This window comes from Poecile atricapillus, chromosome 14, assembly GCF_030490865.1.
Source record: "Poecile atricapillus isolate bPoeAtr1 chromosome 14, bPoeAtr1.hap1, whole genome shotgun sequence".
NCBI lineage: Eukaryota > Metazoa > Chordata > Aves > Passeriformes > Paridae > Poecile > Poecile atricapillus.
In genome coordinates, this window is record NC_081262.1 from 2,893,476 (window position 1) to 2,919,131 (window position 25,656).

At 64.4% G+C, this 25,656-nt stretch overlaps 2 protein-coding genes across 6 annotated transcripts in view; one reads left to right on the forward strand and one right to left on the reverse strand.

Moving 5' to 3' along the window:
- CORO7 (coronin 7) overlaps positions 1 to 25,656 on the forward strand; it is a 36,084-nt gene that overhangs the window by 4,777 nt on the left and 5,651 nt on the right. For 4 of the 5 annotated variants that reach the window (XM_058850133.1, XM_058850132.1, XM_058850134.1 and 1 more), the window contains exons 4-9: positions 949 to 1,019; positions 1,375 to 1,558; positions 2,122 to 2,198; positions 3,282 to 3,332; positions 10,765 to 10,851; positions 11,090 to 11,172. In XM_058850133.1, coding sequence (XP_058706116.1) covers positions 10,810 to 10,851; positions 11,090 to 11,172 — 125 coding nt within the window. In that variant the 5' untranslated portion in view covers positions 949 to 1,019; positions 1,375 to 1,558; positions 2,122 to 2,198; positions 3,282 to 3,332; positions 10,765 to 10,809. Of the gene's footprint in view, positions 1 to 948; positions 1,020 to 1,374; positions 1,559 to 2,121; positions 2,199 to 3,281; positions 3,333 to 10,291; positions 10,362 to 10,764; positions 10,852 to 11,089; positions 11,173 to 25,656 lie in introns of those variants that run through there. The other variant, XM_058850135.1, reaches the window with a different exon arrangement.
- On the reverse strand, positions 16,980 to 24,110 carry VASN (vasorin). Its single transcript, XM_058850136.1, has 2 exons — positions 24,023 to 24,110; positions 16,980 to 19,642 (listed from the first exon to the last, which is right to left on the reverse strand). The coding sequence occupies exon 2, from the start codon at positions 19,630 to 19,632 to the stop codon at positions 17,623 to 17,625; it is 2,010 nt and encodes a 669-aa protein (XP_058706119.1). The 5' UTR covers positions 19,633 to 19,642; positions 24,023 to 24,110; the 3' UTR covers positions 16,980 to 17,622.

A 25,656-nucleotide genomic window follows, 5' to 3' on the forward strand; every position in this document is an offset into this window, starting at 1 on the left:
AGCGAGGGGTGGTGCCCACTTCAGGGTGCCCCTCTCCTGGTGTTGGAGCAGCCGTGGCAGCCTGAGGGGCACTGACCACCCATTTCTCCAAATTTACACCAGAGCAGTAAGATGGGAGCTGGTTCCACCACTGCCTGCCCACGTGTGTGCCCTGGCACGGCTGCAGTGCTGCGCAGAGTGCCCAGCCTGTGCCACCTCAGCCCCTGGCACCAGGAGCTTCCTCAGGTTGGAAAAGCAGGCAGTGAGTTCTTCTGCTCCCCGGGGAGCGCCAGAGGGGTGCACAGGAGCCAGCGCCGCCTCCACGGCTTCCTAATGAGATCAGCAGGGGTCCTTTGAAGCCGGCTGTGCCAGAGCAACGCCTCCGTGGCAGGGAATGGATTTTCTCTCCTCCCGGGTGGATGCAGCCAAGCGAGCTGCCTGCTCTTCATGCCTGCGGGGCCTGTCTCCTGGAAGCGGAAAAGTACACGGTGACCTACTTTTCTGAGCGTGCCAAATGCATCCGAGGGGCTGCTGCTGCTGGTGCCAGCCTTCCTCCCACCTCCCACGAGGCTCCCTGCTGCCGGGAGCATCCCTGCCGCTGGCATGCCGGCCTGGGGTGTTACAAAGGGAGCCTTGTCACCAGCATGGCTCCAGCAGAACATGGCACAGACACCCTGGTGCTGTTCCTGCTGCTCCCTGCGCCTTGTGGGGCTGTCAGTCCATGGATCAGACAGGGGGATGCTCCCTCCAGGGTTCCTATCCCTGCCAAAGGTGTGCAGGTCTTTGAGGGAGAGTAGAGGGGCTCAGGCACTCACAGCAAAGCTGAGCTGCTCCAAAACACCTTGATGGGGCTGAATCTGCCCCCCACTGCTGTGTGTGTAGGGAAGGAATCAGGCTGGGAAGAGCAGAGGGGCAGACACACTGTCTGCAGGGGAAGGTGGGGACAAACTTCTGCCCTTCTCCTTCCAGATGTGGTCACTGACTTTGACTTCTCACCCTTCGATCAGCTCCTGCTGGCCACAGGCTCTGCTGATGAGACGGTGAGTGCTCAGGGACAGGGCTCCCAAGGGGACTCCTCACGCCCCCCTGCATGTCTCTGGGGCTCACTGCAGAGCTGGAGTGATGGGACTAAGAGGAGCATGGGGTGGAGGGTGCCAGCCTGGGGAGAGCAGAGCGGGACATCCCCAGGGGGACAGAGCAGATGGTCAAGGATCAGCCTCCACCCATCTGGACCTGTTCTCACCAAGCTGCAATGAGGGATCACCTGGGAATGCTCAGAGACCTCAGGGACCAAAGCCTGGGAAAGCATTGAGCCCAGGTGGAGCACTGCCAGCACCCAGCTGGGTCCTGTTCACCTGCCCTGGGACTGACCACCCTCCTCTCCTGGGGCTGCAGGTGAAGGTGTGGCGCCTGCCCGAGAGCAGCCAGGACGTTCCCGGCAGTGCGGGGCTGAGCCTGGGGCCCGGGGGGGCCCCGGTGGATGCGCTGCAGTTCCACCCCACGGCGGACGCTGTCCTGGCCAGCGCTGCAGGGAAGAGAGTCACAGTGTGGGACCTGGGGCAGCAGCAGCCCCTGACAGGTAGGCAGGGCTGTGACTGCCCGTGACACGTGTCCTCCCTGTGTGTCTGCCCCATGTTCTCACCGTGCCAGTGCCTGGGCTCGAGGCCTGACCTCGGTGTCACTGAACAGGCAGCTCAGGTGGCTTTTTGGGCAGGGCACCACAGCCCCTTGTGCCTGTGCTCCCCCATGCTCTGATGGAAACACTCCAGTACTGCCCAAGGTGTCTGCAGGATCTCTGCTGGGGATCCCCTGGGTGGCAGGTCCCTCTCTCTGCATGTCCCAGGGTAGATGTGGGTGGTTGCTGACCAGCTTTGCCCAGACCTCAGCCACCCTGAGGGGGAGAGGCGGGGGGTAGCAGCATAGGCCTGTGCCTTTTGCAGGGCTCCTGCCCTTTGTCTCCAGCTCCTGCAGGAATGCTCCCTGCACAGACACAGCAGGCTCCCACTGGGTCCTGGCTGTCACCAGCCCTTTGGAAAGGCCAGATCATTTCTCCTGGGAAATATTCTGGGTGGGAGAGTGATGGCTCCTGCCCTGTCTGTAGGAGGGACCCTACTTGATCCTGACCCTGCTTTATCCCCGCAGTCCTGGATTCCCACGGGGACCAGCTGCAGAGCCTGACCTGGAAGCGAGACGGCCGCCTCCTGGGCACCTCCTGCAAGGTGAGCAGTGCCCAGGGATGACCTCGCCGTGGCACGGCATGGATGGGCTGTGCCAGCTGCTGGATGCACCCTGATCCTGGGCGGCACCCGTTTCACAGAATCCCAGAATGTTTGGGGTTGGAAGGGACCTTAAAGCTCGTCTCGTTCCACCCCCTGTCATGGGCAGGGACACCTTATCTTAGCCCGGGGTGCTCAGAGCTCCATCCGGTCTGGCCTGGAACGCTTCCAGGCATGGGGAGCATGGAGGGACGGGAAGTTTTGGGGTGGAAAAGGGCAGGAGCGGGGTCAGCGAGCCCGAAGGGAGGCGGGCGGGGAGCAGCACTAGATGGCGCCGGCCGCTCGCTGCGGGACGCGCCGGGAACGCGCAGGGGCCGCGGCCGGGCGGGCGTGGCTGAGCGTGCAAGGGGAGCGTGCAGGGGGAGCGTGCAAGGGGAGCGTGCAGGGGGAGTGTGCAAGGGGAGTGTGCAAGGGGAGTGTGCAAGCCACGAGCATCCCAGGCCGTGCCCGAAGGCTCGGAAAGCAGCTCTGAGCCCACAGCCCCAGCCTGGGAGCGCAGCCCGCGCCGAGCCGAGGGAGAGCGAAGGATTTGCGGGGGAAGCCCCGCGGTGCGCCCCGGGGGGAACCCGGAGCCCGGCCCAGCGTGCAGGGCCAGGCTGCGGGATGGGTCGGAGTCCCAGCTCATGGATGGAGTCCCGTGCCCAGCGTGCGAGCTGGCTCAGAGGGCACAAGCCCAAGCCGTGCCAGCTGGGGTGCAGATCAGCCCCTGTGCTGTGTGGCTCTGGCCAAACAGGGTGTGTGCTCCCCAAACAGCACGCTGGCCCTACTTTGAAGGCTCCCTCCTTTTCTGGGAGCAGTTTTGAGGGTGTCAGGGTCCTGGCGAGGCTCTGGGGGTGCTGGGGGTGCCTCCCTGCCCACAATGTGGGAGAACACAGTGCAAGCCATCCATAGAAATAGGCACTGCAGGCAGGAGAGTGATGAGCAGGGAGGGGAGGGATGCTCACTGCAGCCTTCTGCCCAATGCATCCTGACATCCTGCTGGCCCCAAGGTCCTTAACCCTCTTCTGTTTTCTTTTATCTCACCAGGACAAGAAACTGCGGATCTTTGACCCCCGAGCAGGCCCAGCTGCCTCCCAGGTACTGTCCCTTCTGGATGTGCTGCAGGCAGCCCTGCCCAACCTTTTGTCTGCAGGGGGGTGAGCTTTGGTCCCCCAAACCATCCCAGCCCTGGCTGGGCTTGAGAGATGCAAGGAGCTGAGGGAAGGGGGAATAGGACTGTCTCCTTAACCCTTGAGGGGTTTGGCAGGGGGGGCCCTGCTCTCCCACCAGGCCAGGGAGCACAGCGCAGTGGCACATGCCAGGTGAGCCCTGTGGGTGTGAGGACTCTGGGCTCTGCAGGCTCCTGGGCTCTGCCCTGCCCTCTGGGAGCCAGACCAAAGCTCTTGGGGACGAGGGCAAGGGCTGGGCGGCCAGATCCGCACAACTCAGCAAATAACAGTGATTAGGAAATAAGTAGAGAATTTAAGCCTTGACGTCAAGTTCAAACAGCCTCTTATTAGAGGTTTCCTGTGGCTTGGGGCTCTGGCTGCAGAAGGGGCTGGAAGCCCTTGGGAAGGGAGGGATGCAGTGGAGAGCGGGGTGAGTTGGCTGCAGTGGACTCTGGATTCATGGTGGATCTCCTGCTGCCTGTGGGCTCAGGAAGCCAATGGCCTCTGGTGACAGTGCTCAGGCACAGCAGTAACCCAGGCACTGATGGAAGGGACCTGGAGCTCCAGTGCTGCACCAGGACTTTACACCTGCTCCTGCACATAACCCAGGTGCTGAGCTCCCCAAAAGCCCCTGCGTGCTTCCTGCAGTACAAATGATGCCCTGACCCTTCAGGCAGCCTTATAAACACCCCACCACAAAAAATAAACACAAACCCAGTGGTGACACGTGCGGACGAGCCAGGGCAAAGTGCTCCCAGCACTCCAGCAGCTGCCACGATCCTGTCCTGCTCCAGTTGCCACTCAGCATGGCTGGAAGATCCCATTCTCTACTCCAAAATTTATCCACCACCGGCCTCAGTGCTCCCCTCCCCTCCTGGCCCCCCTTCTCCCCCTGCCAGACCTGTCTGATGGCGGAGCTGTGAGTGCGATGGGCTCGAGCCAAGTCTCTTGGGGAGGGTGGACTCTGTCTCGCTGAGCTATTAAAAATAACGTGTGAATGATGGTGGCTGTTCAAAGCAGGCAGTTCACTTCCCTCCGCTGCTGTCTGATCCAGCCCGGGGCCGGTGCTCCGTGTTTGCCAAGAGAAATATGCACCTTCACTGCCGCGGCCCTGCCCCGGCCGGCTCGCAATGGATGGAGATGTTTAGTCTTGGAGAAGTGCTCTGCTGAAGGGGAAAACTTTAAAGTGCCATAAATCCTCTGGAAGTTTGCGCAGGGCTTGCTTAGCCAAGAGGAATAACACTCCTGGGTTTTGTTCTTTTCTTTTTTCCCCATTGCTGCAGGGCTGGGTTAGTTGGAAAGTCTCCTTCTCCCCCCGGGCCTGCGCGGTTACAGAACCGGGTGATGCCGGGGCCGCCGTGTGGTGCCAGCACCTCGCAGGCTCCTGGCTTTGAAGTTGCCTGTTTTTTTGCAGAGGTGAGCTGCAGGATGGGTTTCCCAGCTGTGCTGGCCCCTGCAGCACCGTGGGCTGGGTTTCCTCACAGCCAGCACAGGGTCCCGCTGCCGGCTCACCCTGGTCCCTCCGTGGAGCTGAGAGCCAGCCCCAGGCTGCTCCTCCGGCTGGATTTCTTAATTTGCCAAGCCTGCCTCATTAAACATTCCTTTGTTTAGAGCAGGGGAAAAGAATGAGAAGGAGCTAAAATAAGAAGCTCAGGGAGGAGGGGTCGCTCCTCCTAGTACCTGCTGCTGCTCTCAGGTGCCATGGATGTGGCACACATGGGGCTGGGGACCGAGGGGGTGACAAGGAGGGTGACTGGCAGGCTGCCCACACCCCGTGGCCATGTCCCCGCCAGGGCCTGACCCCCCATTCCCGGCTACGCCCGTGGCAGCTATTTTGAGCATATCCCAGCAGCGGGCAGACGTGTGTGACGCAGCGTGGCCGGGGTCTGGCTGACCCCGTGGGGTGCCTGGTATGTACCCAGGGCCATGATTTCCCTTGGGAGAGCAGTGGCCTCATCCTGCTGGATCCCCATCCCTTTGTTGCAGCCCCTTTGTGAGCATCAGGGCTGTGCTCATGCCCTATGGCTGCTCTCTGTGCCCTAAATTGGCAGTGGAGATGCCAGGGCTGTCCTGGGTCCTGCCTTGCCACCCCCTGCAGCCACGCTCCCACTGCTGGCTGGGTTCAGGTCCAAGCACCACTGTCGTTCCAAAGAATTCTCTGAGTTCTGTGCTCTGCCTTATCCCCTCCCAAGGCCGCGCTGCCCTGGCCTGTCCTCCCCTCCCACAGGCTGGTGGTCGCCCTCCTCGCCTTGACCCTCCCCCTGGAAGCGATTCACATCCTCTCCCTTGCGGCTTCGGCCCTGCCGAGGCTCAGTGTCAGTTCCTGTCCTCACCCTCCTGCAATCCCCGTGCAAACCCCACCAAAGGTCCCTCCCGTGTCCCCCGGGTCCTGCCCTTGGTGGGACAGGGGACACAAGGCTGAGCAGGGAGCTTGAGCAGCGGGAAGCTCCATGCCCATGCCATGCCCAGCTCATGCCTCAGGTGTGTCCCCAGCACAGTGGAGGGCAGTGATTCACATATGCTGTGGGCTATAAGGTGGCATCTCTGCTTGCCCACTGCTCTGGGCACCTTCCCCTGGGTACAGAGCCCACGGGCCGCATCCTCCTCCACACATGGAGCTGTGCAGGTTGGTGCGAGGGGCTGTGTGTGCATCTGGCCAGCACCTGGCTCCCGGGACAGGCCTGGGACAGGCACCCTCCGTGTGGAGCTGCGGGGCAGCCGCTGAGCGCGGCCAGTGTGGGCTGGAGAGGGGCCGGCTCCGTTCTCATGAGAAACTTCCTCCGCCGGCGTTCGGGCAGGGCCGGGGGCGAGGGAACGGCCGCGCACCGGGGCAGCGCACGCCCCGCTCACGTCCTAATGAGCTGTGCTAATGAGCGGGGCCGGGGCTGAGGGCGCCCGGGGACAGCTGGGAGAGTGTCCCTGGGGGTTTGTCCCCGCCGGGGGTTTGTCCCCCCCAGCTCGTGGGCTGTGCCGGGGGCAGAGCTCAGTGATGGGCAGCAGCCGATGCTCACAGCCCAAGCACAGCCGGTGCTGTCCCAGCCCTGCTCAAGGTCTCGGGGGAAAGAGGGACTCCAGCCCCTGTCCCAAACCACAGCCGCCATCCCGTGGACCACATCGGCTGTGCCACAGTGGGAGATACACCATGGAGAGGGTCCCTGGGGGCAGCGTGGCCATGGTGCAGGGTGATGCTGTGGAGAGCCAGGTTTGGGGTGATCTGGCTGTGCCTACAGCCAGAAGAACTCCATGGACTCTGACATGTCGCCTCTGTCCAGGATCCAGCTGTCGGCCCAGGGCCGGCTGGGGACCGCTTGTCATCATCAGGGAGGCGCATCAGGACATAGAGAGACTTCAGCCTTCGTCCCACTGCCCCATCATCACGGTATCCCACGCTGGGGTCACCCCGGGGGTACCTGACTCCCAGCCTCGGCAGCAGCTTCCTCCGGGCTGGGGGAAGGTCCACAGCATCCCACATTCCCAAGGAGACCGTGGGAAGCTATGAAAAAGTTGGCCTGACTCTGGGCAGCCTATTTATAGCACCGCACGCTCGGCGCTCTCATGCTTCTGTTCCCCAGCGTAGCTGCACGGGACTGTTTATATTTCCTCTGCTCCACTTCCCCCTCGGCCGTCCTTCCCAGGAATGCCGCTTGGTATGGCAGACATGGGGAAGTCGAGGAGGATTTGGAATGAGCCAGAGGCATCTGAAGGGGTGTGGGTGTGCAGTGGCACCGGCTCGCCCTCGCCTGAGTGCCCATCCCTCCCATTGGGAATGGCCTCACCAGCTCAGGCCCACACAGGTTGGCATCTCCATGACTGAGGCTGGGGCTCCTCATGGTATTTCAGGAGCCCCAGCCTGTGCCTGACCTGGGACCCTGGCAGGCTCCTCTCCAGAGGGCAAAGGTGTTTTGGGATTTGAGGGCGTCATAGGAGGGCTTGTGGGGCTGGTGGCTGCAGGAAGAGGGGAGAGGCAGTGGAGGAGGGCTGGGTGCTGGGGTCTGCAGCCTGCCCACCCCCCTGGCCAGTGAGTCCCCCTCTCCTGCCCAGGGAGGGAGGTCCTGCTCCCATCCCAGCCTTGTGGTGTCTGTGCCCACTGGAGCCCACCCACCCTCCTGCCCTTGCTGGCCCCACAACATCCTCTGGGACACGGCCTTGGCCTCACCGAGGGCAGGAGGGGTTGGATGGAGCATGGGGGCTGTGCTGGTGGTGAGGGGAGAGGCAGAGCGTGTGTGACACACACACCCACCACACACCTGGCAGAGGGCAGGGCCAGTGCTGGCAGTGTGATGGCTACCGGAGCAACCCCGCTGCTCTGTGGGATCTCTGCACTCCCCTGGGGCAGGTGACTGCTCCTGGTCTCCTTGAGCTCCGGGCAGAGACCAGGAGCAGGGCTAGCCTGGGAGAGGCTGCTCTGTTCTCCGGGTTACCTCTGGAGTAACTGGGATTTGGCAAGGGAAAGAGATCACTCACATTCTTGTTCGGAGAGGAGGATTCGGTGTGTGGTTAACCCTCTCAGCTCCCGGGAAGCGTTCCTCTTGCTGCCCACAGCCTCGTGGGGTGTGCAAGGATGAACGGCTTCCCCATGTGCATGGACCCGGGGTGGGTGTCTGTCCCCAGAGACCCTCACAGTGCCCTGGCCAGGGGAGACCCTTCCTGCCCTGGCACCCCCTGGCAAGGGGATAGCTCAGCCTGGCACTGGTGCCTCCTGTGCCCACGCAGATCCCGCTGCTGGGGTTGCTTCCCACGGGGATCAGATATCCGTGGGCTGTTAGCCATGCTCATGGGCTGTTAGCCACAGGCAGGGCTGAGCTGTCCCAGCCCTGCCAGCCACGGGGGCTCTGCCAAGAGCAGAGCTTTGAACCCCCCGGCCACCTCCCAGCCCCAGGGTTGGGGCTCCCACCTCCGGCTCTCCCTGCCCTGCATCCGGCTCAGGGTGACGGCTCCCGGGGAGACAGGGAGCAGCCTTGGCTTTGTGTGGGGCTCTCCCAGGCAGCCGCGGAGCCGATGCGGCCGCTCCCTGCGGGCAGCTGTTCCCATCTCCCCGACCCCGCCGCATCGCTGCCAACAGCTGCGTCCGACACGCCGGCCCTGGGCCCCCCGCAGCCCCCGGGGGTCCCCATGAGGGACCCTCATGGCAACCAGCACCTTACCCCAGCTTGGCTAGGAGGGATGGGTTGAGACTAGGAGAAAACTCTGAAAACTCTCCCCATGCAGCTGATCTGGCTCCAAAGGGGGGAGGGGGGGTTACAGGCTCCCCCCAGCCTGGGCTGCCCAAAACCGGCAGGGCTGAATCCCTGCAATGGGCGGGAGGAGCCTGGGCTGCCTGGGCATCGGCAGGGAGCTGGGAGGCTTCCTTGGATCCCTGCGTGCTGGCCCAGAGCTGGTGGGCTCCTTGCAGCCTGCCGGGAGGACAAGCGGCTCAGGAGGGACGCCCATCCCTTTGTAGGTTCCCTACTCCCGAGCTCCCAGCATCACTCCGGGAAAGGTGCCAGGGTTTCTGCCCAGCTCTGCCAGCCCCAGGGGTCCACAGCAGCCCCACGGGTATCCCAGGGCTGAACCACACCAGTGTCCACCCTCAGTGCCAGGTCCCACGGCCCGGTCCCTGCCAAGACCCTCTGCACCAGGGGAGCTGCTGTCCGCACGCTCACCTCTGGCAACATCTGCACGGGCTGAGCACGGAGCCCCAGCCTCCCGCATACTTGCTGCCATACGTACAGCTCAGCCGGGATGGAACTAATGCAGAAAACATGGCCCTGAGCCTCAGCCGGCACGCCGGGGGCTGGGAGCGCCGCGGCAGCGCCCTGCCTTCCCTCCTCCAGCCCTGCCACCGCCCCGGGGCTGCCACCGCTGCCAGCGGGTCCGGGGCACCCGCGGGACCCAGGGGTTATGGGATCTGCAGATGCTGAGCTGTGGCTGCCGCAGCTTAGGTGCAGAAGTGCTCTCCTGGCTGACGCGCGGGCTGGCCCCAGCTCCTGGAGTTTCCATCCCTCTTGGCACCGATCCTGGGACACGTTCCCGTCTCCAGGTCCTTTCCCTGCCGGGCGCTGGGTTCGCTGCCAGCGTGCTGGCGGTGGGGACCAGGCCCCTCCTGCCCCACATCCTGGCCCTGCGGCTGGGAGCGCCGGGCTCAGCTTGGCCAGCGCTGCCTCTTCCAAGCGAGCCGTGTTTGTGCTGGCAGGGCAGCTGGCGTGACGGAGCCAGGGCACAACAAGCTTGGCACCGCACGCCTGCTCCCACTCTGGCTCTCTGCAGACAGTGGCACCGCTCTGGGGCTGGAGGCTGCTCCAGCAGCTCTAGTGAGGGGTGGGAGGTGCGGCCCCTCCATGGCCCCTCTCTGGCTGCCGCCGTGGCAGAGCCTCGCTGGCGGTCGCAGTGCGGTCGTGGCCGGTGGTCACAGAGCTCGCACCAAGGGGGATGCAGCTCACGGCTCCTCCGTGGGAACAATCGGTGCTCACCCCACTCGTCCTGCCCCCACACCTGGTGCCCCTGCCCTGTCCTGGAAGCACCGTGCCGGGTTTGGTTCTGGCAGAGCCCTCCGCTTTCCCTGCCAGCTCTGAACTCGTTAGCAGCCAGTTCTTGGCGCTCCTCAGTGAGAGCGAGGGGCTGCGAGCGCCGCCTGTGCCGCGGGCCAGGGCTGGCTGCCGGCTCCCACTGGGGCGCCGGGAACCGCAGGACCCATCTGGGGACCACATGGGAGCCGGGAAACACCCGCTGACAGCCCCGTGGAAGCTCTTCCTCTCCTGTCCTCAGCAGGACCACGATGGGGACAGGATGTGGGTTGGGGGTCCCACCCCCACAGGGAGCCGAGGGGAGAGGTGAAGCAGGGCAGGGGATTAGAGCAGTCTGGTGAACGTGGCCAGGCTTAGTTTGCCGTGTTTCAGTAGCCTCTGGGCACACACGGGGCACCCAGCTCCAGGAGCCAGGATTCAGCACGGATAAAGAGCCCGGAGGTGCAGCCAGGGAAGTAAGTCCTCCTGTCATCATCACCATGGCAGAGCCTCCTCTTGCGTGGCATGGAGCAGCTTCTTCACAGCAGTCTGTCCCCTTCACCCCTCTGGGTGAGAGCCCTGGGGATGTGGGAGCCATCCCGTGGCCTGTCACACTCACGTTACCTGCTCCCACCCTCCAGTCCTTGCTGGGAGCTGGGCCAGCTGCTCCACAAGGCAACCACGCTGGCATGGGAGGGAGTCAGGGCTGTCACTGCTTGCAGGCTGTCCCCACTGCTTTGTCCCCAGGGCAGCTCTCAGCAGAGCCAGCAGCCAGCACTCGGGGCAGTTCACAGCCATGGCTGATGAAGCACATGTCCCCTCACCATGTCCAGCGTGGCTGGCAGCAATACTGAGAGCCCTGTCTCCTGTGCCTTGCAGAGTGTCCCGGGACACGACAACAACAAGGACTCCCGGCTGCTCTGGATGGGCTCCAGCGATTGCCTCATCTCCGTCGGGTTCAGCCAGGTACAGTCCTCACCAGGAAGGTGGCCCTGGCACTACTGGCATGTTCCAGCCCAGTAGTTGCTCCCTGAGGCTGCCAAGTGCTTTTTGCGTGGCCTGTCCCCCATGAAAGCAGGAGGTCCCCTTGCCAGGTGCCCTGGCCCTTGCTGGGATGGTGGAAGGTGGCTGGCGAAGGCGGCGGCACCACAGAGCCATCCAGGCAGCCCCGGTGCCCACTGATGCCGTGTCTGTGTCTCTGCAGATGCGGGAGCGGGAGGTGAAGCTGTGGGACACACGGAAGCTCACCGGGGCGACGCTCACCGTGGCACTGGACACCTCACCTGGGTAGGGATGGGGACTCAGCATGGGGTGGGAGGGTGAGCAGTGGAGATGTCGTGGTCAGGGAACCATCAGGAGTGTGGTGGTGGAGCAGGAACTGGCAGGGAGCTCTTGGAACCAGCAGCTCTCGGCCACAAAGCTGGTGACAAAGCTGGGGACCGCGCAGCCGCATCCCCATCACGGTTTTGGTGAGAGGGCAGAGGCAGTGCTGGCGAGGGCACAGAGGTGTTCTGTAGTGCTGTGGTGTGTGGTGGCACTGCTGGGGACAGTGTCTGAGGTGGCTGCTGGCTGGGTGGGCTTGTGCACTGGGGCAGCACCACGAGATGCTGCAGGCAAGTGAATCCCTTTGGCTCTGCTGGAGCACCAGAGCAGCTCAGCCCTGGCCTCCCACTCCTGCCGTGCTTTGTGCTGTGGTGCCGTGCTGGCTGCCCAGCCAGCTGTGGCCGGGCTGCGCTCACCAGGCACCCCCAGGGAAGTGGAAAAGGAGCTTTGGTGGTGTAAGGGGTCAGCGCCCCTTGTCACGGCACGATGGAGCTGTCTCCATCTGCAGGGCACTGCCAAGGCTGGGAACCCTCCAGTTCGAGCTGACCTGGCCTCTCCCACGCTGCCCAGTGAGCTGGCCTGGCGTCACCATGTGGGCAAGGAAATGGGAGGAGGAGAAGTAAGCTGTGCCTTCATCCCACCAGGGTGATGGGGGTTTGGGGCACAGTACTTGTTGGGATGCACTGGAGGCCACCAGCCCTTCCCAGGGCTGCTGGCAAAGTGCTGGCTTGCTGGGAGCCTCACTGTGTGCCGAGCTGGCTCTGTGATGGCCCGGGATGCTGGGGCAGGCTGGGTGGTCGGCAGCCAATGCAGGGCCTCTGGTGAGGGGCTGAGTGAGCTGTGACAGCCCCTTGGCTGCCCTGCCAGCATCTCCCACACCAGCGTCAGCTCCAGGCCAGAGCTGGCAGCAGCCAGGGCAGACAGGAGAGGAAAGGACCTGCCCTGGGCATGGTGGGGTGGTGGTGTTGTGGTGGGAGGAGGGGGAGAGGCTGCCTGAGCATCCCTCACCCTCCTGCCAGCTGCCAGGGGAGCAGCTCCCAGCTCTCCTGCTCGCCAGCTCTGCCAGTTCAGTGAGCAAAGGCCATCATCAGTGTCCAGTGAACGCTCTCAGGGGAGGCTGAGGCTGCTGCAAGGGGTCGCCTCGGGGTCCATTATTGCTCTTGGCAGAGAATCCATTGGGAATTACCCCGAATCCTCGCTGGGCCGGGGCGAGCCAGCCGGGCTAAATGGGATGCAGGCGCTGCTGTGCTCGGCCCCCTCAGCACAGGCTGCAGTTATTTTGGCTGCCGGGTTTATCGGCGCAGGAATGCGGCTGGCGGGCGCTGCCTGCGCGTCACTCCGGGGCCCTCCGGCTGCGTGGCGGGGCCAGCCGAGAGGGGCTGGGGGCGGCGGGGGCGAGCGGAGACCCCCCCCGTGCTGGGGAGGTGCTGTTTTTAGGCAACCGCGCCGGGGCCACCGCGCTTCCAGCCCCGAGCGCTCCCGCCTGTAAATCTGGCGGAGATGACAAATGGCGGAGGGGGATTTGGGCTGGCTCCCGGCGGAGGTGCCGAGCGGGGGCCGCGTTCTCCCTCCGGCAGAGTCATCCCCAGCACGGCCGCGACGCTCAGGAGCCGTGGAGCCTCGGCAAGGGCACGGGGCGGATGGTCTTGGGGTCACCAGATCACCAGATCTGCTTGGGGCAGACCAAGAACCGAGGGATAGGCCCCGCCGGGATGGGGAGCAGCAGCAGCGGGGCTGGCTGAGGATCTCCGGCGTGGCCCCGGGTGCCCAGCGTGGGGCACGGGGATGGTTTGGGCAGTGCAGCGGTGCCTGGGGAGCAGCAGCAGCAGCAGCAGCAGCTCGTTGAAACTCTTTGAGGAAGCAATCAGTGGGCGGGCAGGAAACTCATACCATTCATTACTGACGCCAGGCCGGCAGGAAGGGGAGTCCGCATCCCCACCGAGCCCGCCGAGCCGGCACCACGCTGCCCCATGGCACCCCAAAGCAGGGCCATGGTGTGCCCCAAGGTGGGAGTCACCCCAGGGTGCTCACCCCAATGCCCACAGCAGCACCAAACCCTTCAGGCTGGCTGTGCCCCTATCCAGCATCCCTGGAAGAGGGCAGAGTGGGAGGCACCAGCCCCATGGACCTCCACATGTGCCTTTTGGAGGTTCTGTTTCCCAAATCCTGAGCAGGTGAGATATTTCTGACCACACAAACATCATTTTCAAAGCACCCCAAGCATGTCAGCACCATGCTTAAGAGCTGACCCCCCAATGCCCAGACCCTGAGGGAGCAGGAGGTGGGAGGTGTGGGTGGCCATGTCCCCTCTCCACATCCTGGTCCTCAATGTGCCACCTCTGGGTACCTGCTGTTCCTTCAGCTCAGGTTTTGTCCCCCCTGGCCCCCTTTAATTAGATCAAGGAGCAGCAGGGCAGGAGCCAGGAAGGGGCCTCAATGGGTTATTGTTGCCCTAAATTGTAACCAGCACCAGTGGGGTTGGGTTACCGGTTCCAACGTGGGGTCACTGACCAGACCCCACTGCTGCACGCCCGGCGGCCAGCGCAGCACTGCCCAGGGATGGTGCTGTCACCACCATGGTGACAGAAGAACAGCAGCTCCCTTGGCTCACTGCTTCTTTTGATATCCTGAAAATGTCCCCAGGGAGTCTCTGGGGTGCCACAGCCAGCTCAAGGCTATGGCTCAGGAGGGATGAGATTCCAAGGTCAGCAGAGGTCCCAGGAAGCCACACACTCCCCATGGCATGTTCCAACAGTGGGCACGTCCCTCTAGGGCAGGATGGCTGAGGGATGGGGACAGCTGGATCGCCACCACCCTTCATGGTGCAAAGTCTGACAGAGCCGGGTGGTGCCGTAGCTGGGACCTGCCTGTAGCAGGGAGTTGGCACAGCAGAATGTTTGTGGAGGAATTTGGGGCTGTTTGGCTCCCCCAGCGCTGCAGTAGGACATGGAGGGGCCCAGGAGGCTCAATCCCTAACACCCACCCCTGCCCCTGCCCAGCCAAAGCGTGTGGCTGAGCCAGCTCCTGGGGTCAGGCTTGCAGCCCTGGCATGTCCCAGGACCAGGGCACCCGACCCCACCGAGGCACATGTTCCCACTGTCACCCTGCCACCTCTCCACAGGCACCAGCTGCAATGAGACCTCAGTGGCCGGTCCTGCTCCTGTCCTGCCTGGCACCCTCTGCACTGCTTTTTCCTGGGGCTTGACACCCCATTTGGGTCATACTAGGTGTTTTGGGGGTCTCTGAAAAAACCCACCCCAGCAGGAAGAACCCTGAGCAGGACGGGTTCATTCCTGTCCCCATCCCTGTCCCAGTCCCCCTACAGATCACAAGGGTTGATGTGTGCTTGCCATCAGTGGGAAAGGGTTTTTCCCTGCCCCAGCTTGGCTGCCACCCTCAGACACAAGGAAGGGGAGAGGCCACCCCACCCCATCAGGTGTCACCCCAGAGGGACCTATCCCCATGGAGCTACTGGGCAGCCACATGAAGGGGTTAAGGCGGGGCAACCACCCAGCCCATGTCGCCTGTCCCGTAATTCCACTGGGTAAAAATAGCCCAGCGCTGGGGTGGGATGGCAGTGCCCAAATCACTTCCAGATGAGCCACAGCCTCGGTGGCCAGACAGTGCTCCCTGGCCTCCCCAGCTTTCCAGGAAGACAAGCTCCAAAGCTCTTCCTGGCAGCACTGGGGTCTGTGTGATGGGCACACACCTGTCCTCCCCCAGAGGGTGGGCATCCAGACCCCTGGCATCGAGGCATGACCTCTTGGTGCTCTGCTCCAGACATGGGGACCTGGGGGACCTGTCTTTGGTTTCCGTGGGGCCGTGCCTGGGACCAGGAGTGATTTTTTGGGAGACCAGAGCCCTCCAGCCTTGCCACGTCAGGGTGCAGGCAGGATTTGCCTGGGTGAAGCCGACGGCTCCTCCCGTTGTGGCTCCCTGCCGAGCCCTCATCCTGCCGGTGGTTCTGGCTGGGGCTCTCGCTTACCGGCCCCACTGGATCGCACAGAGAGAGAGCTTTTTTTTTTTGGGTCCATTTCAGGGGGTTTTGCAATCCTTGTCGGCGCTGATTCAGCTTGCAGGAATTAGCAGCGCCGCACGATGTGCCGCTCGGAGCGGCTCTTGGCGCGGGATGGGGCTGGCAGTGGCCAGGGGAATTTTGTGTTGGGATTCAGGAAGCCACAGGGGCTGGACGGTCCCATTTCGGGCACTGCTGCTCTCCCGCAGGGCTGCCCGGGTGCAGATGTGGGTGTGGGTGGAGGCCAAGCCCTGCCCTGGCTGCAGTGTTCCCATCACCTCCGTGCCAAGGCTCAGCCCTGCTGCCCCCCTTGTGCAGCTGGCACCCCAAAATCCTTGGCTCGAGGTGTCCCAGGGGTGCTTCACCTGCCAAAGCTGAGCCCTAACTTTGGAGATTGCCCTGGTGGCACTTCCACTGTAGCTCCCTCACTCTGGAGATGCTGGAAGCTGAAGTGCCAAGAGGTCCCCTGCAAACCTCCAGCTCCTTGCAAGTGGGGAAATCGGCTTTGTTAGGGGAAGGGCACATCACGGAGGCAAAGGAGGGGGGAAGTGAGGGGCCAGGAGGGGCTGGAGGGCTCCTGACGCCGGTGCCGACAAGGGGACACGCCAGGGTCTGGCCGGGGCTCGGGGGCGGCGGCCGGCCGGGGGCACCCGGCGCGAGGCCGCGGCTCCGCCAGGGACTTTTCTTCTCTCCTCCTCGCGAGGCTGGAAAATATACAAAGCTCGCAGCGAAAATATTTACACAGCAGCAATTTTGGGAGGAATTCGGGATGTTAATTTGAAAAATCTGTGGGGAGAGGACCACAATGGGCCCTTTGAGCGGGCGAGCGTGGCCATCGCAGCGAGCCGCCCGCGCCGGCGAGGGGCCCCTCCTGCCGCTGCGCCGGCCCTAATGGGAGCCAGCCCTGCCGGAAGCCCACCTGGGAGCCGGGGGGCTGCGCCAGACGGCCCCGCCGACGCCCCGCGCCCCTAATTGCATCCAGAGGCGCTCCCTGCCCCGGGCGAGAGGCACCGAGGGGCCGGGGGGTCAGGGCCGTGTCCTGCGGCGGAGCGGCCGGCCCGGAGCGGCACGGCGGTGACCCTCGGCTTCAGCCCCGCGCTGTGCTCATTCTCTCCAAATCAAACATACCTCGGCGGGCAGGGCCCCAACCTGGAAAATTCCAGCCCGAAAGATAAAGGATTGGAAAACGATTAAAACCAGAGGGTTGGAGCAGAAAGCACTTGGCAGCGGGAACCTGCAGAGCGTCGGCTCCCAGCCCACCCCGCCAGGGCCAGCGCACAAAACCGGCTGTTCCTGGGGCCGGGCAGCGGGGGGTTCTGGCTGCGGCCCCCGGCCCGGGGGGCCACGCAGGCTGACACTTGTCACGGGCGATTTGGGGGTCCCGGTGCCGCCGCGGGTGACGTCAGGAGGTTGGGCTGGGCTGTTTGTCCCGCAGCTGGCCCCGGAGCCATCTGGCAGGCGGGGAGGATGAAGTAAGGCTGGATGATGCGCAGGGCAGGGGCTGATTTGAACCCCGTGGCCTCTGTTTTGGGAACACATCCTCAGCGCCCGAGGTGGGGGGCAGCGCCCTGGGGGTAAAAACGCCCAGAGTCGGGAAAAGTCCCCCCTCCCTCGCCCTGACTCATCCCGGTGCTCGCCAACAACAACGGGAGGACACGGCTGACCTTCCCGTTCCTCTGCAGGGGACACGCCGCGCTGCCCACACCCCTGCCTGGGACGGGCAGCGCCTGCCGAGGTGCTCAGGGCTGCACAGAACTTTTCGTTGTTGTTATTTTAATTATTTTGGTTTTTTGTTTTTTTTTTTACAAAAAGACACCCTTCTGGTCTGCCTTACAAAAGAGATGTACACAAACCTGTACTAAAAAAAAAGTTTTCCCAGAAGAAATGGGAAATAACGGTGTATAAATATTCTCTCTGAGTTCTTAAAGCTTCAATTCCCGGTTTGCCTGCTCGGCACTTCCTTTGGCCCGGGGGGGTCCCGAGGGTCCCAGCACCTCGGCCAGGCCGTATTGCTCACATCAGCTTCCAGGGAGTCGAGTCATGGGCCGTGCTCTGCTGAAGGACCCTTGTAACCAGCACGTGGGCGCCCCTCAGCCGAATCACAGCAGCTTTCTCTTTAGCAGGAGCTAAAAAAAGCCCCCCAACCCCCAAATTAACCCCCCCTTCCCTTCTGCTACCCACATTCTAGTTAGAGTCACAGAAATCAAGGCACAGGGCAGTAAAATTCGTGTCTCCTCCCGAAGTGTGGCAGCCTCTCGGAAATTGCACGTTGTAGGTTTGGGGGGTTTCTGCCTCAATTCAGTCAGCTCCTTGGCAATCTGTATCCCAGAGGGACATGGCCAGGTGCTGCCGCTGGAGCTCAGCCCTCCTGTGTCCAAGGCTCTGGAAGCCCTGTGGGTTCAGAAGTAGGAGGGTTTGAGCCCCGGGGTGTTGTTGTTGCTGGGGTAGTGCGACTGCATGAGCGGCACCTCGCACTCAGAGCCGCCAGAAAGCATCGCCGCCTCTGGCACCTTGCAGCCGTGGCTGCTCAAATCCCCGTTTTCCAGGCAGGCTTTCACCCCTTCCAGCTCCAGCGGGCCGGTGTCTACCCCAGCGCCGGCGTGTGCCTTGGCCCGGCGGTGCCGGCAGTAGTACATGGCGGCGGTGACCAGCAGCAGCAGCAGCAGCATGGCAGCCAGCGCAGGGACGAGGATCAGGGCGAGGTTGGGGTCCTGGCTCTGGCTGACGGGGGAGTGCTGCTGCAGGCTGAGGGGCAGGGTCTGTGCCTCGGCGCAGTGCTCCTCCTTGGGGAGCTCCCCCAGCGCCCCGATGCACACGCGGTAGGTGCAGTTGGGTTTCAGCGCCCGCACCGTGTACTCGGAGAGCGAGGCCGGCAAGCGCAGCATCACCGGCCGCTTGTCTGGCCCCGACAGGTTCCGGTAGCTCAGGCGGATGCCCTTCAGCTGCGCCTTGGACTGGACGTAGTTCTGCAGGTCCACTTTGAGGGAGGTGCTGCCCACCTGGGCGATGCTGACCCTCTGTGCAGGTGGCAGGGCTGGTGTGCCCGGGGCTGGCGTCGTTCCCCTCGCCTCCACCTCGCAGTACATGCCAGCAAAGCCCGCGGGGCACAGGCACTCCAGGAGGTTCTGGGCACCCAGCTGGCAGGTGCCGCCGTTCAGACACGTGCGGGGGGGACAGATGGGCGCTGGGGGGCTGGTGGGGGCCGGGGCGCCACTGAAGGGCACCAACGTGGAGCTGCCCTGGGGGTCTCTGGGCCTCAGGGTGGGTGCAGCGGTGCTGGGGGGTGGTGGTGGGCGGTGGGTGCTGGGCAGCGGCGCAGGCGGTGGCAGCGTGGTGGTGCGGGGCGTGGTGGGCGTGGGGGTGGTGGTGGGGCAGCCAAAGTCAGTGTATTGCAGGTGGTGGAGGAGCTTGCCGGAATTTTTTGGGGGGAAGTGGCAGCGCGTCTCCTCAGGGCGTCGCAGGACCACACCACTGGCATTCACCCACTGCACCAGCCAGCTCATCTGGCAGATACAGTTGAAGGGGTTGCCGGCAGCCGTCATGGCCCGCAGCCTGGGGAAGAAGCCGGAGAAATCCCGAGGGATGGTGTTGATGTTGAGGTTGCTGATGTCCAGCTCCTGGAGGTTGTGGAGGCTCTGGAAGTCCTCAGCCGGCAGCTGGGAGATGCGGGCATTGCCGGCCAGGCTGAGCCTGGTGAGGCTGCCCAGCCGCCGCAGCACCGCCGGGACGCGCTCCAGCAGGTTGTCAGAGACGTCCAGCTCGTGGAGGTTGTTCTGGACCTGGAAGAGCTCCTCGTTTAAGCTCGTCAGGCCCAGCCCTGCGATCTTCAGGGACTCAATGCTGACGGCATGGAAAGCCCCTGGTGCAATGGTGGGGATTTTGTTCCAGCTAATGTCCAGCAGCAGGAGGTTGGGCAGGTCGAGGGGGGGTACAGCCCTGAGCTGGTTGTTCTGCAGCTTTAGCTCCAGCAGATTCTCCAATGTGTCAAAGGCAGCAGCGTGGATGTGCTGGATCCTGTTCCTCTGCAGGTAGAGCCGTTCCAGCAGCCGCAGCCCGTGGAAGGTCTCATTGGTGATCTCCTGCAGCTGGTTGAAGGACAGGTCCAAGTTGACGAGCTCCGTCAGGGGTTGGAAGATGTTTCTTTCGATGCTGGTGATTTTGTTTTGTGAGAGGTCCAGGAGCTGGAGGGCAGGCAGCCCTGCAAAGCTGTCCTCACTGAGCGTAGTGATGCCGTTCTCAAAGACGTAGAGGGAGAGGGTGCTGGGGGGCAGCCCCCGGGGCACCGTCTGGCCCCGCCTGGCCGCACACAGGATGGTCTTGGGGTCATGGCACTGGCAGCCTGCAGGACATGCCCTGGCCAGCTCCACACGGGCCAAGAGCAGCAGTGTGCAAAGGATCAGCTGGTTCATGGTGTCAGCTCTGTGGAGAGACAAGCGCAGCCAGGGTTAGGGGATGGGCCCTGCTGGGGGGTACCCAGGGCTGGCAGGGCTATGGGGCACCTCTGAACCCTGCTCTGCCTCCAGGGCTGGTGAGAGTGAAGCAGCACAGGGGCTGCCCACCCCAGCTCCATGCTTCCCCCTCCCCAGACTCCCAGGATTTGGGGTTGTGGTACCTTGGCACACTCCAGACTCTACCACGAGACGCGTCCCACTGGTATTGGGGCTGTTTTCGGTGGGGCACCAAGACCTTTCCCAGTACTCACAAGGGCCCCAACCTCCCCAGCTGCTCAGCAGGGTGCAAATCAAACACAGGGGATGCGGAGAATCAGAGCACCGGGAAGGGGTGGGAGCCTGGCTGGCCTCCCCTGCGTAGAGCTCAGCTTAACCCTTTGCTTGTGCTGCCGTCACAGCAGCTGCACCTCAGGGGCTGGTCCTGCCTGGATCACCAGCAGCAGCGGTCCCTCTTGGGCACAGGGACACCCAGAGGTGGCCTGCCCACAGAGTGTGGGGCTGGAGCAGCCATTTGTGTCCCCACAGAGTCCAAGGGTTCACACTCACCCCCAGCTAGCCCCTGTCCCCACAGGTCACCTTGCTGTTCCCCTCACTGTTTCACTCCAGGGACTCAGCACAGCACCAGGGCTGTGTCCCCATCCCTTGAGGACTGGGCCAGCAGGGATGGAGGGAGGAGGCTCTGGGGTGAACAAGGCTGGAACCAGCCCAACCTCAGCTCCCCACAGATGCCCTGGCCAATGTCACAGCCACTGTCTGTGTTCCGAAGGGCTCCTCTCTCAGCCACATCTTTCAGCCCCTTTAATGACACTAGGCTGGGCCAGATACTCACAATCTCCTGCCACTCCATCTCAGGGTCAGGGGGAGGTGGCAGAGGGGAATCCCTGGGCAAGGAAGAGGCAAACCCTTCCCCAGCCCCATCTGTTGCCACCTCCTCCCCGCTCAGAGCTGTCAGAGATCCAGGCAAACGCCCCCCCTGTGGCTCACAAGGGGCCCCCGCCGTGTGTGGGGGGCTGCAGGTCACACAGCAGCACGTGCCACCTGCCCCGGCCCCGTCAGCAGTGCAGGGACACCACAGGGACACCACATCCTGCACCAGGAGGGTCTGGACCCGTGCTGTGTCCTCTTGTCCCCCTGCTGGGGTGTTGGACAGGGTTAACACCGCAGCCAGCTCTGTCCTTGCCTCCTCCCGAGCGGCCCCCCCCAAGGGTGGGGTGAGCCCACGGCTGGGCAGGGTCACCACAACCGCCTGAGTCACTTGGCCTGACCGGCCCTGCCCTGATGTGACCTGTGCTGTCAGCCCCTGAAACCGGGGAGGAGCTGTGCCACATCCAAGAGGTCACTGTCACGCAGGGGTCACCATCACTGCATCCCAGCACCCCCAGCTCAGTCCCTGCACCCCACATCACAATCAGACTGCCAGTGGAGATAGAGACACAACACGGAGACCCTGTGGAAGTGCTGTTCGGGTCTGGGGGCAGACTCGGCACCCCTTGAGGTGGCTCCAGCATCCAGAGTGAGCTGGCTGGTGGGAGAGCCCTGAGTGCAGGGTGCTGGCAGTGCCACAGCCGTGCCAGCCCGCCCGGGTGGTCAGCGCCGGAGCGGGGCCAGGCCTGAGGGATGCTGGCGAGGCCGGGGCTGGTTTTGCAATGCCAGGGTCGGGTTTCGCTGACGTGTCCCGTGCTGCAACCAGCTGCTGACTCCAAGTCTCTCTCGTCCCTTTAATTACGCTGGCATTTCCTCCCCGCCTGCCAGGCTCCCCGCTCCGGGCAGGTTCGGCCAGCCCGGCCACGGCCGCGGATCCGCGCCTGGCCACGAGCGCCGGGCAGGCGGGCACGGCCCCGCAGCCTCCGCCACCGCCCCTCGGCATCGCCCGCTCCGCCGGCACACGCCAGCATCCCGCCCGCGCCCCGCCTCCCCGGCACGATGCCGCTTCAAGGCAGAGAGGAGTTAACCCTGCCCGGGACACCCCCAAAAACGGGGGTAGGCAAACAGCCTCCCCCAGGTCCTGGCAGGGTTCCCCAAGGGCGGAGAGGGGGCCCCGTTTCTGCTGGAGGTGTTGCGGCCGCCCTGCCAGCAGCCTGCTGCTGCCTTGGCTGGGCTCCCCCGCGCCTGCACCGCAGATATTTGCCGAATTATTCATATTTTCCGGCTGCGGGGAGGATCTGGGCTCAGATTCCCCCAGTCCCGGCCCAGCCTTTCCCTGCCAGCCTTATGGGGTGGGAGTGCCGTGTCACCCCCCTTCCCTGCCTGCAGCCCCCCGGGCTGGGCCACCCCGCTGCCCGCCCAGGGCTGGGACTCGCCAGGGGATGCCCCTCTTTGCATCCACTTCCCGTTTTTAAGGACGAGGCCGATGCCGTCCCCGCGCTGCAGGGTGACACCTGTGCCGGACAGGCTGGAGGAGCTGGAGAGTCCCTGCCTTTCTCCTCTGCTTGGGGAACCTCAGGGAAGCAGGCACAGCCGGGATGTTCCTTCCCGCACCGGCAAGCGCACACAAACAAAGCCAGCGTTGTTGCTGGCCAGTGGGCTGCCACCTCGGCCGGTGGCACCAGAGCAGGAAGGACGGGGGCCCTGCAGTGTGCGGTGACAGGGTGACACAGTGCCCCTGCCAGGCGGGATGCAGATGCTGCTCCCCTGCCTCACACCCCCCAAAACAAGCCGATGTCAGCACGTGCCCCCTCCCGCGAGCCACCCGGGGGGATGTGCAGGATTAAACCCTTAATCCTCCTCCCCTTCAACCCACCCTGCGCCGCCGCAGCTCCCACCTCCTCCCGCTCCCCTCCCTATTTAATTAAAGTTTCCGCAGCAGCCCCGCAGGAATGCAGGCCTGGTTATTGCATTCCCCGGAGCACTCGCCAGCCCCTCCATCCCGCTCCTGCCCCTTTGACCCGGCCGCGCTCCCCATCTCAGGTGCCGGCAAGGAGAAAAACCAGCAGAGCGGCTTTGCCGGCAGCCAAACCGCCTCGGGAGGAGCCGGAACGCCGGCGGAGGGTGGGAGGAGGCCGGCGATGGTGCCACGCGTGGCCCGGGCGGCACGGGCAGATTCCTCTGCAGTGATGGGGCGGCCGCGGCTGTCCCCGAGCGCTTCCTCGTGCCGGCAGAGCCAGCCGGGCAGGCAGCGCTTGCATCAGGGCCACCCTGCGAGGCCGGCCGGCCTCGGCGTGGTGCGGGGGAAAACAGTAATTAGTGTCATCCCTGATGGCGGCACTGCCCAGCGCCGTGTGGGCAGCTGGGTCAGGGCAGTCCGGCCGCCCCAGTCCCAGCAGGACGAGACCTGTCGGCGTGAGGCACGGTGGCAAGAGGTGTACGGGGGGACATGACTGAGAAGAGAAGTCTCACAACCAGAGCATCTCTGCTGGGATGAGTTGGCTACTGTGGTAGTTGCCAGCCTGGGAGGAAGCCAGGCGTGGAAAGGGACATTTACGCCGTGGTGGCCCAAAGTCACACCCGAGGACGGTGACAGGCACCGGCACTCCTTCTGAACACAAGCCAGGTGACAATGAAGCGCGCAGGGAGATGGTGGTAGGAGAAGCGGTGGGGTATCCCTGCTGCCCGGTGGCCCCGCTGGCACCCGTGCCTCTGTGCCAACCCTTCTCAGAGCCACCTGAGGACCTGCCTGGCCCCACAGCGGGTCAGTGACCCAAGACACCGATCCCTGAGGACAAGCAAACGAGGGCAGCCAGACCCCACCCCAGCCAAGCCCTCACTGAGGAGGGGGTGGTGGTGGTGGACACTTCTGCCAGCAGCTCCCACCTCTGCCTGACCCCAGCAGGAGAACCCAGCCGCTACATCTTCCAGGACAGAGCGAGCATGGGATGGGCCCAAGATCATGCTGGTCCTGTGTGGGTCTGGAGCCCTTCTGCTGGCAGAGCACTTTCACTGCCACCGGGCCATGCCGGATGGAGCCATGCTCCGTGTCAGCCCCAAATACATCCCCTTACCCGTGATGGACACAGAACCAGGCCAGGATCCCTGGGCCAGACCCCAGCGCATCCCATGGCAAAACAGGCACAGGCAGGGACAGGGAAGCGAGAGCCCTCTGTGAACCCTTGTCCCAGCCCAACCGAGGCCGGCCATGAGCCGAGGCAGGGGCCAGCCGGGTGCCCCTGGCTCAGCTGAGGTCTCGCAGGGAGCAGGGCACGCCGAGGTCCCGCTGACACCCGGTCACCCTGAATGCCCAGGCCATACCGGGTGTCCCACGGCCCGGCCCAGGCCCACCAGGGCCCCCCGGGCCCCACCGCCCCCTGAGCCTACGGATGGCCGGCAGAGCCCCCTCCCGCCCGTGGGTGCCGCCCCACGAGCCCCGGTGGCCGTGCGGAGGGTCGGGCGGTGCGGCGGCCGCGGGACTCACCGTGGCGGGCGGTGCGGGGCCGTGCGGGGCGGGCGGTCAGTCCATGGCGGCAGCGAAGCGGCGGCCGGCACAGCGCTCCCCTCTCTGGCGGCGCCGGGCGCGGGGGGCGGCATTTAAACCTCTGGGGCGGGGCTTTCCCTCCTGCCGGGCTCCCATTGGCTGAGAGCAAGGACGGGGAGGGGCGGGGCACGGCCGCCATGGAGGCTCCGCCCCCGCTCACCTGGGGCCCGACGGGGGCGACACCGCGGGGACCCCCGGGACCCCCCGAGCCACGGGCACCGCGGGGACATCCAGCACCTCCGGGACCCCCCGAGCCACGGGCACCCCCGGGACATCCAGCACCTCCGGGATCCCCCGAGCCACGGGCACCGCGGGGACATCCAGCACCTCCGGGACCCCCCGAGCCACGGGCACCGCGGGGACATCCAGCACCTCCGGGACCCCCCGAGCCACGGGCACCCCCGGGACATCCAGCACCTCCGGGACCCCCCGAGCCACGGGCACCCCCGGGACATCCAGCACCTCCGGGACCCCCCGAGCCACGGGCACCGCGGGGACATCCAGCACCTCCGGGACCCCCCGAGCCACGGGCACCCCCGGGACATCCAGCACCTCCGGGACCCCCCGAGCCACGGGCACCCCCGGGACATCCAGCACCTCCGGGACCCCCCGAGCCACGGGCACCCCCGGGACATCCAGCACCTCCGGGACCCCCCGAGCCACGGGCACCGCGGGGACATCCAGCACCTCTGGGACCCTGGAGTCACAGGGGCCGTCAGGACCCTGGAGCCACAAGTAGCCCCGGGACATTCAGGACCTCTGAATCACAGGGACCCCCTGGACCCCCTGGACCTCTGGGACCTTAGAATCACAGGGACGCTCGGGATAGCGAGGATCTCTGATTCACAGAGACCCCTGGGATACCCAGGACATCTGGGATCTCAGAGTCGCAGGGACCATCGGGGCACTCAGGACCTCGGAGTCACAGCGGCCCCCAGCACCTCCAGGACCTCTGGGACCTCGGGGTCACAAGGATCCCAGAAGGCTCCACAGGGACCTCCAGACGCCGCAACCTCAGGACCTCCCATAGTCACAGGGATTTTGAGATTTCAGGAGTTTCCGGAGTCACAGGGACCTCTGGGAGCCCTTGGGTACTCCATGGGACCCCAGGGCTACCCAGGATCCCCAGGGACTCCATGAGACCTCCAGGAGCTCTGGACCTCCAGAGTCACAAGGATCCCCAGGACACACAGGACCTTTGGAAGCTCCCAGACCTTCCCTTCCAGACCTTCAGCATCCCTGGGACCAGGGTCCCTGGGACCCCAGCACCCCATGTGTGTATACACACAGGTGTAGGGGTAGATCCAGATAAAGGTATCTCCTTCATATCCCCAGCACCCATGGGACCCCTGGCAACCCTGGTAACAACAAAGGCTGGGCTGGGTGTCCTTGGCACCCCCAGGGACCCCCATATCCAGCATGTCCAGGGTAACCAGGGATTCTGGCACTGATGAGCCCCAGTGCCCTGGGATCCCAGTCCCTCCATGCCCCTGGTGTCCACAGAGCTCCTGCCACCATGTGCTAGGGGATGGGGGGAAGGTGGGTGGCCCTTGAAGGGCTGTCCCATGCCCCTG

Bases quoted from the DNA above. Each gene is read 5' to 3' on its own strand.
- VASN (XM_058850136.1), bottom strand. From the start codon at position 19,632: ATGAACCAGCTGATCCTTTGCACACTGCTGCTCTTGGCCCGTGTGGAG.